The 9,529-nt window shown below is 44.1% G+C and overlaps 1 protein-coding gene across 1 annotated transcript; it reads left to right on the top strand.

The window, feature by feature from the left end:
- Window positions 1-2,071: 2,071 nt before the first annotated feature.
- Window positions 2,072-4,552, top strand: LOC109430090 (Fanconi anemia group M protein). Its single transcript, XM_029855373.2, has 3 exons — window positions 2,072-3,476; window positions 3,547-3,655; window positions 3,724-4,552. The coding sequence occupies exons 1-3, from the start codon at window positions 2,256-2,258 to the stop codon at window positions 4,365-4,367; spliced, it is 1,974 nt and encodes a 657-aa protein (XP_029711233.2). The 5' UTR covers window positions 2,072-2,255; the 3' UTR covers window positions 4,368-4,552.
- The last annotated feature ends 4,977 nt before the right edge of the window (window positions 4,553-9,529 follow it).

Consider the following 9,529-nt stretch of genomic DNA (forward strand, 5'->3'; position numbering starts at 1 on the left):
ATTTCAGCGACCCCAATCCCCCAGTACGTGATTTACGAATGCGCCTTAGGAGGCGGCGCTTTTGACGCTTTCAACTGTTAATCATGTTTTCCTTTGTTTATACAAAATGTCATACACAACAAGTGTGGAGCCTCGTAGCCGTGTGGTTACGGTCACCAAGCTTCAAAACACACCTTGGGAGAGGGTTCGATTCCCGCTCCGGGCGATGAAACTTTTCTCGAGAATATTTTTTTTTGTATTCCATGCTTCGTGTGATCGTTCGTAAAGTTTCGTTCTGTCTGTTCCGCCGCCGGCTGAAGACGATGTGTGTGTCTTTTAAATTAATTTTATGAATTTACTGGATAAAGTAGTGAACAAACATCGGAAGGAATATTGCAGAAATATATATATATATATGAAAATCTTTCACAGGATCAGTCGAGGACTTCCTTGAAGGTTTTGTCGGCTTTTTTATTTATTTTTTATTTCAAGAACTGCTCTAAGTGGCAAATGATGGCATACGCGAAGATTAAGGTTTCACGGTGCCGCTGGAACTCAAGCTTGGCCGTTATACGAGAACAGTTTATCACTTCGAGCTAAACCACAGGGAGTTTGCCACGTAGCCGGCCAGCTCTTCTGCCACATGAATCTCGAGAGTCGTTCCTATCACATCTCTCTCGACACCAGCCAAGATCTGGGCAGAACGATCATCCCTTTTTATTTGCTGCTAGTCCACTCCGACCATCAGTGCCGGACAGCCGTCCAGCTGCATAGTGCATACCAGAAGGCAGAAAAGTATCCGCTGCTTCCCAACTATTTTTTCTTAGCTTTGGTATAAACAAACAAGCAAATGTCGTTATCATGGTTACGATATTTCAGGAATAAGTTTGCTTTGATAGAAAAGTGAAAATGGGCGGCGAATTGAAAATTTAACGCGACGCTTCAAGCGAAATGCCGAGCAGGCGAAAATACTGGGGGAGCGAATGGCGTCACAAATCGAAATGAATTTGTTCCTGACCTTAATATCTTAGTGTTAAATCTATGGTAAAATTACAAATAAAAACAATTTATTAACAGTACATTTTATTGTTTGAAACCATACGTGCACCATACAATGTACGGTTTATTAAAACCCACGTATCAGAATTTATAACAATTCATTTACAATATAATGTATGGTTTTGCAAAAAAATATACAGTCCCGATTCGTTCGTTGGCGGCTCGTTAGATGGGCTGTCTCGATGGTTGGATGTTCGCTAGCTGGGGCAAAACCCAACTAAAAAGCACTGTCAATGTCAAAATCGATGTCAAAACGAGTTTGACGTCTGACCGTCGTCGCATCGCAGTTCCTGTATACAGACCGTTTGTGCAAGTATGTGAGTGTTTCGTGACGTATTTCTCATCACTTGCGTGTGTCTAGAGCATTTCGATCAGTTGTCAGTTGCCCCAACGAACGAACACGATTCGCTAATCGGGGCGCAGTCGTGACCCAACGAGCGAATCCTCACTGTATATGGAGAAAAATATTTTTTTATATTGTTACGATACTTAACAACCCGTATAGTATATTGTAAAAATCTTATTTACAATTTACTGTATGGGTGTCTACATTATATTTTATTGTTTTTGTATTTTTATTTTTACAGTGATGTCTACTGTAAAAATATGGTTTTAAATAGTACTGTTACAATACAACGTTCGGTTTTTCTACTGTATTTTTTATTCGGGTTTCCCATGGGAAAACTGTAAAAAAACGCAAACCTCGATGGAACGGACGCTATGTGTTCCAGGCTTTACTCGGGCGGGTTGCATTTTTTTTTTGCTGTGTAGGTGCCATTGTGGCGGTCATTTTGGGATTCTAATAAGTCTGTCCATAATTAACTCAGTAAACGATAGCAAACCATCGCCCACTTTTGACATTTTTTACAAATTTTTTAGAAGCAAGCGAGCCGAAATCTGTTCTTTAATAGATTTCGACAAGCGTGTAATGCTTATTCGACCAATAGAAGAAATTCCCCTGTCCCATGTAGCAGAATCAGGATTTCGTGTTGCCAGCGCACACCCACGTTTCAAATTTTCGAACTGTCACTTTCGATGTTCGAAAACACGTTGCTGCCTGCCTGCTCTGCTCCCGGCGCTCGATCGGACAAAAACCGATCTTCCACCCACCGGAGTGCACGTGTGTTTTTGTTAGTGCCGCAAACGTTGTTTTGAATATTTCGCTGCCGGTCAGAAGAAAACTCGACATCGGAAGTGCCAAAAACTGGAATACGATAATGGACTCATCGGTGATCATGGACTCACAGAGTCCGAACTGTTCTGGTGGGTCTTGTCTGCAGGATTCGCAAGAGCCGCAGCGGAGTCCGGATCTGCCAACACAAGCGGCGCCTGCTGCGGTACCAGCAGCGCCGCTGAATCCGCACGCCGGATTCGATCCCCATGCTGGGACCAACTGGCTGTTTCCGATCGATTTCACCAGTTCCGACTATCTGCCGCTTATTGCCGAGAAGTGTTTGTATCACAACTCGTTGGTGATCCTCCCGAACAAGACGGAAAAGATGTTCGTCACGGCGGTCACCATGTACAACATCTACCGTTGGTATCCGCTGGGAAAGGTGATTTACGTGGCGCCGAAGCGAGGAATGATTGACGAACAGAAGGCCGCCTGCGAACAGTTCATGAAGTTCCTGCCGACGGATGTCGTGGAAATGCACATGAAACCTCACGAACGTACCCGGATGTGGATGGCCAAGCGGGTGTTCTTCACTTCGACCACCATGATGCTGATGGACATCAATCGAGCCTCTCAGGAAATTCCGGTCATGGACAAAGTTAAATTGATTGTTATAGATGATCCGCAGGTGGAACCGCGTCAGCACACGAAGATTATCCAGAAGCTGCTGGAGTACACGAAGAACTTCCGAGTGCTGTGCGTTTCGACGACTTCCGGAAAAACGGTGGAGGCCAATCTGCTCAAGTCGTGGCTCATTTCCAACATCGAACTGCAGTGGGGCAATCCTCACGAGGCGCCAGAAGATTGGCTAATGAATAAGAAAGAAATCAGCAATATCTGGACACCGCTTGGGCAATCGCTGACCGGCCTGCTGGAGGAGTTCAAACAGGTAATGCAACCGTGCTTGCAAAAGCTGCTAGCGGCCAAGCTGGTTGCAAAGTGCGAGTTCGATCGAATGGCCATGGAGAACGTCCGGATGGATAGAATCCGGTACGAGGAAGCCCTGTTGACGGGGATTCTACGTAAGGACCATCACGAGGTGATGTTGAGCTTCCACATGGCCGAACGGCTGCTGGAGGCGTACCACATTCTGGAACGGGAGGGAATCCTGGCGGTGCTGGAATATTTCCATCGGGCGAACGACGTGGTTGTTCAGGCCGATCTGAGCGTCGAGGCCTTTCTGAACAAGCTTCGGGTGGGAGTTTACAACACGCCGCATCCCAAGTTCCGAACGTTGGAGAACTTCCTGAAGGAGTTCTATCAGGTAATTTGGGAGTGTAGGCCTGGTGTCTAGCAAATCGCTTCCTTATTTTTAACTTTTTATCTTATTACAGAGGAGAAATGATGCCAGCATATTGATCGTGGTGGAACACATCGATGCCGGGGTGGTCATTCAGCAGCTCCTGCGTCAGGTTCCTGAATCGAAGCCAAAATTGATCGTCGGTAAGTGTAAATTCAGTATTTCAGAGGATAAAGATTGTTACTTTTACTCTTCTCTCGCTATATTCCAGATGGCAACTATGCCCAGGACGTGCAGCAGTTCCAAAGCGGCCAATTCAACACTCTGATCGTTACGGTTCAGGTAGAGCCAGTTCTGGCGATTCGGAAAATCGATCTGATTGTCCTGTTCAATATGACCAGCAAGCCGCGCGAATTCCTGGCGCACATTGCCAGGACCCGCGGGGCCGATCCCGGCGCGATTGTGACTTTCACAACCGAGGGCGCAGAACAGCTGGAAATAGCCGACATCATCAACACCCGCCGCTTGTACTACTACGAGAACCGGAACATCCTCCCGATCGGGGTGGACCTATCCAGCACGATGATGCACAACTCGCCGGGATTGATTCCGCCGGGTTTCCAACCGAAGGGTCGCAAAATTTTCTTCAATATACCCACCGTAACGGCAACTACACCACAGCAGGATCAACCCGGAACCAGTAATGGTCACGGCCTCAAACTGGAACCAATCAGTCCGGCATCGTCTCCGGTGGTGGCTGGTAGTGGCCAGAAGCGCAAGATAGTGGAAGTGCTGGCCGACGTTCCGGCCACTTACGATGTCATCAACGGTCAGACCTACTACGAGGTGATCTCGTTGAAGCAACAGCAACTGGAAGTCCCGCTCTCGCCGGGACCAGCTTTTATGCCCACGTAGATGTGGTGGCATCATTTGTTTCTTTTGTTTTTCTCGAATTCCCTAGCTGTAAGGACTTAAGTTGATCTTGACATCATTCATCATTTTATTTGTTATAACCTTATTATAACTTCGATTGTAAAACGCCGCAGAGGCGTTTTAAGCTAAAAGGACAATAAACTGCATATATTTTAATTGTTTTTTTTTTCGTCCTTCAATTTTACTGTTTCAGTAAATTCGAAAGTATTCACGTTGGATATGAGGCTGATACATCCAGAAAGATTTCTGCGCAGTTGCTGAGTTGGTCTTACTCAGAAATTGTTAAGTCTTGTTCACATCACAACCGTGATGTTCATCTGGCCAACGTGCCTCTTCATGTGAACCAACATGCCTACCAATCTGGTAAGGGGCCGTTCATAAACCACGTAGACTTTAGGGGTGAGGAGGGGGGGTCTGGCCAAAGTCTACGCTTCATACAAATTTCAAAATTTTTGTATGGACAAAAGTCTACGAGGGGGGAGGTCTGAAATGGCCAAATTTTGGTCTACGTGGTTTATGAACAGCCCCTAAGTCCACTGTGACTCTTTTACACAAGGTTGTTTACGATATCGAGAAAGCATTCGCTCAAAAGCAATCTTGTTTGGGTGACAACGTGCTTTCTGTTGTGATATACGCAGTACAGAGAAAGAACGTGTGGTACGATTAACAAACGAACTTGGAATGAGGTTTTATTTATGCTTCGTGTGGTTTACAGAGTTAGTGTAATAGTGTGTGTGTGCGCGTGTTTGAAATATAAAAATACACTGTACTAAAAAGGATACTGTCTTTGTTGTAATTCAATGACATAAGTCTAACACTTTCCGATGCCATATTGGAAGCCGCACGGAGTCATGGTATATCTCCAATGATTTCAAATAGTGGTAATCACGTTCAAATGTGTACGTGTCTCTTTTGTAGATGTACATGTGAAACTTGGGGGAAAATATGTGCACTCCTACCTCGGTTGTTAATTTTATCATTATTTAGCAGTTTTACCCAAATCAAATGGGTAATATTTGCAAATGCAATCTGAATAGCCTTTGAATTAGCGTGCATTTTTGTGCATGGAAAAATTCACGCTAATGTTCGTTTTTTGAAATATCACTTATCTCTAATAGGATTCATCAAATGCTCAAAAACCGATGGTATTTCTTCTCGACATTGCGTCAAGCGGCGATTAGAAAATTGAGTGTTTGTGGATGCCCCCAAGGGGGAGTCTTATCACCACTTTTGTGGAATCTCGTAGCAGATACGCTATTGAGGCAACTCAATAATACCAGTTTTCCTACTTATGGTTGCCGACGAATACCTAACATTGTTAGTTGGTGTCGCCAATATGGCCTTTCGGTTAATCCGAGTAAAACATCTATTGTTTTTTTCACGGAAAAGCGAAACCGTAATGGTGTTCGACCTTTACGTCTCTTTGATTCTGAAATCAATTTGACTGAACAGGTAAAGTACGTTGGAGTCATTCTTGATTCCAAGCTTTCCTGGACACCTCACATTGAGTTCAGAATCAAGAAAGCTTGTATGGCCTTCGGGCAATGCCTGCGAAGCTTTGGTACAACTTGGGGTCTTAAACCCAAGTATATCAAATGGATTTACACAACTGTTGTTCGTCCAATATTGGCTTGTGTGGTGGCAAAAGGGAGAAGTGAGAACGGTCCAATCAAAAATAGGCCATCTCCAAAGGATGTGCTTAATGGCGATGTCGGAAGCGTTCTCTTCAACTCCCACGGCAGCGCTCGAAGTTCTCTTTGACGTTGCCCCACTACACATTCATCTCAAACAAGAAGCACTTTCTTGCACTTACCGGTTACGGGTACTCGTTCTACTAGAGGAAACTCCTGTGAACCGCACATCAACACCTCGTTGTTTCCACTTTTGGTGAATTGGGACAAAATTGTCCTTGCTCCAAGTGATCTTACAATTGCTTGTAATTTTCCATATAGGACATTTCCTACGAAATTCACTTCCCGGGAAGAGTGGACATCTGGTTATGTGGAAAGAAGTATTTCAGACGGCATCGTATGTTACACTGATGGCTCCCTTCTCGAAGGTCGAGCATGTGCTGGTTTTTATTCTCGTGAGCTAAGGCTGCATCAGTCGTATTCACTTGGTAGACACTGCACCGTTTTCAGGCCGAAATCTTTGCTCTTATGTGCGGAGTGCAGTCAGCACTTCAGCAGCACGTAATGGGCAAAGTAATATACTTCTGTTCAGATAGCCAGGCTACTATTAAAGCACTTGCTTCGGCCAACTTCAGGTCGAAGATAGTTATCGCTTGTCGAACTCGAGGAGCTGAATTCAGCAAACGCTGTTCACCTTGTATGGGTAGCTGGCCAATCTTCCATCGCTGGAAATTAATTGGCTGATAAGTTAGCTCGCACTGGAGCATCACATAACTTCATTGGCCCTGAGCCAGCTATTCCGGTATCCAAGTGTTGGGTAAAGCTTCAGAATGACACCTGGGCTGCCACTCAGCACAAACAATACTGGAATAGTTTGGATTCATTTGCCTGTGATAGCTGTGAATCCGATTATGGAACTACGTATCATTTAATATGTAACTGTCCAGTTTTTGTCCAATTGCGTTTCCGAGTACTCGGAAAACACTTATTAAGTGAAACTGACTTCAGAAACCTGAATACATATTCAGGACGTTCTGTTGTTCTTGACCCGCTGTGGTAAAGAGCTATAGGCTCTCTTTACGCTTTATGTGTTATCAAAGTGCCCTTCTCAGGGCGCTGTATGAACCCATTGTGGTACGCTTATGCGTTATTACAGTGTCCTTTTCAGAACGCATTGTGGTACGCTTTTGTGTGTATGACGACCCTATTCCCCCCTTACCTGTCCTTTCCCCTGTCCTATCCTTCGTCCTTCCCTTCTCCGTCAGGTAAATGATGAATAGGCTCGTGTTCACGGCGATGGCACAAATTTCCCAAATGGAGAAGAACGTGCCTCTGGAGCCGACCCAGAGGCGGCTCGTGACTAGCAGACTGACCTGTTCTACAGATTACTATTTTACTAAATGTAAACACATTAGAGTTATTTTATACTATGCTTGCGGTTTTTTTTTCGTTTTAGTATTGTGATTTTTAGCATAAGCTGATTGTTATCTTCTTGTTTGTTACCCATTTTCTGAAAAATATCTTCCGCATTTTCATCGCAAATAATGATGCCATTCGCATTCAGATGCGCCTTTGAGCGACTTCCGAAGTATGGTATCTCACATACTTTAAAAAAAACCATTTTCGGTGGAAGTCATTTTTTAACGTTCTTCACACACCGACGATACTTGTTTTTTTTTTCAATCATGTCCAACATGCTCTCTTTTCCGCAAATGTTTGAAATTTCCACCTCCATAAATTGTTTTAGCTCGTATCATGACCTCGAATTTAAAATTTGGAAACCGTTGCCAACGAGTTAGAGCACATTCGGCACCCCCAGCTTCATCCACGCTGGATGTAATGCATAACAAGCGCGCACGACATTGGGTGTGCCAAAATATATTCTAGCTGCGCAAGTTGTTCTCAGCCTACGTAGAACGACAAACCGAGAAGCCACAGTCCAAGCTTTCATTCATTTCTGGTTTTGCTACACACATGTAAACTTTCCACTGAAGAAGCTCTTTGCGTTTAGCTGTGTGCCTCTGGTATCCATCGTTTTTTCTCTAAAGAGTATACCGAGCAGCATGCTAACAATCATTTACCCACATTTGAGAACCTGATCGGTAAGCATAGCTGGCAAAGTATTTATTTAAATACTGTGCAATCAATGTTCCATATTCCATTTTTTTAGATATTGTTAAATAACCCTTTAATTTCCAACAACGATACACCATACATTTTTTAGCATTCTAATACCCCGGACAGACATGTGATACGAGTGTGATTCCTGTACAACGGTACGCAGTGTCAAGAAAATTCTGACAAGAGTGACTTGAACTGAGAGAATTTTCAGTATGGCACTCATTTCAAGCGCAATTGTACAGTGATTCTTGTATCACATGTGTGTCATAAGTATAAAACTGTAAATTTTCAACATGATTTTAAAGACTTTAGTCGATTGCGCTTAGCGTGCGTGTACGCGTGAGAAGCAGGCGGGAAGTGGAAAATGGAAAGAAACGTTGACAACGCTGCTGCTGGTTCTAGACGAGTAGGGAACGTATGAGCGACAGAGTAAAGTGAAATGAATTCGAATGAACACTGCCATTCGGAGGCAAAAAAGGGAGAAAACTGTTGGTTTGGGAACAGCATCCATCGTTCGCATGAATCGGGGAACCGGTGGGCCGGTGGCATGTAGTTTCGAAGAGTCGAGCAAGAGAGAGCTGCGCAAGACTGGCTCTCGCATGCTCTTGTTATATCAGGCCAAACATTTCTAAAGGTCCTATCTGCAGAAGAGAGGCTCTCTTTAGTTTCCCTCTCTTTTGTTAATATCTCAGCTGTTTATTTGTATTGTGATTGTCTCCTTGCATTGAACGATGGTCAAAACAATCGTCTTTTGATTTGTACTGCAAAAATAGTTGAAAAGTGTACCGTTACATTGCAATAATTGAATGAGAAAGTGAGCAAAGAGAGCCTCTCAAATGCAGATAGGACCTATTGAAATGTTTGGCCTGATATGGTTTCTGCCGGTGGATGGCTTGGAGTCGTCTTTCGTTCTTCATAAACCGGGAACGATGTTAGCGCCTTGTGTGCAAGTTGTTATGGGGTATGTGCGGTGGGAAATTTAAATTTAGTTTATTCTTTTGGTATATCTACTTAAAGATTATTTTGCGAGTTTTATTCTCAGCCTATACCCGTTCCAAGAACAGGTCGAACATGTGGACGAGGCGCCTCTGAGCCGACCTACTGATACCTGATACCTGACATGCGAAGAGGGGCAGTATAAGTCAGGTTTGATCGTTGATCGATCGTTTGATCTTTACAGGGATCGAAAAGTCGGTACAAGGTACGCTAAAAGGCTTTGCAATCATCACAAGTTGCTCATTGATGATCTTCCCACTAGTTCCAGCCCTACGAAAGGAAGCCAAAGACTCTGGTCATGGAGCGGAAAGAATGCCTCGATGATCCTTTCCAGCATCTGGAGACTATACTTGGTAGCATCCATAATTGCATCATGATCCTGTAAGCATCACACCA

This window comes from Aedes albopictus, chromosome 1 (assembly GCF_035046485.1).
Source record: "Aedes albopictus strain Foshan chromosome 1, AalbF5, whole genome shotgun sequence".
NCBI lineage: Eukaryota > Metazoa > Arthropoda > Insecta > Diptera > Culicidae > Aedes > Aedes albopictus.

Excerpts from the sequence above, each read along its gene's own strand:
- LOC109430090 (XM_029855373.2), top strand. The coding sequence starts at position 2,256 with ATGGACTCATCGGTGATCATGGACTCACAGAGTCCGAACTGTTCTGGT. Across the intron at positions 3,477-3,546 it reads TCCTGAAGGAGTTCTATCAG|AGGAGAAATGATGCCAGCAT; the intron begins GTAATTTGGGAG and ends ATCTTATTACAG. Across the intron at positions 3,656-3,723 it reads GAAGCCAAAATTGATCGTCG|ATGGCAACTATGCCCAGGAC; the intron begins GTAAGTGTAAAT and ends GCTATATTCCAG.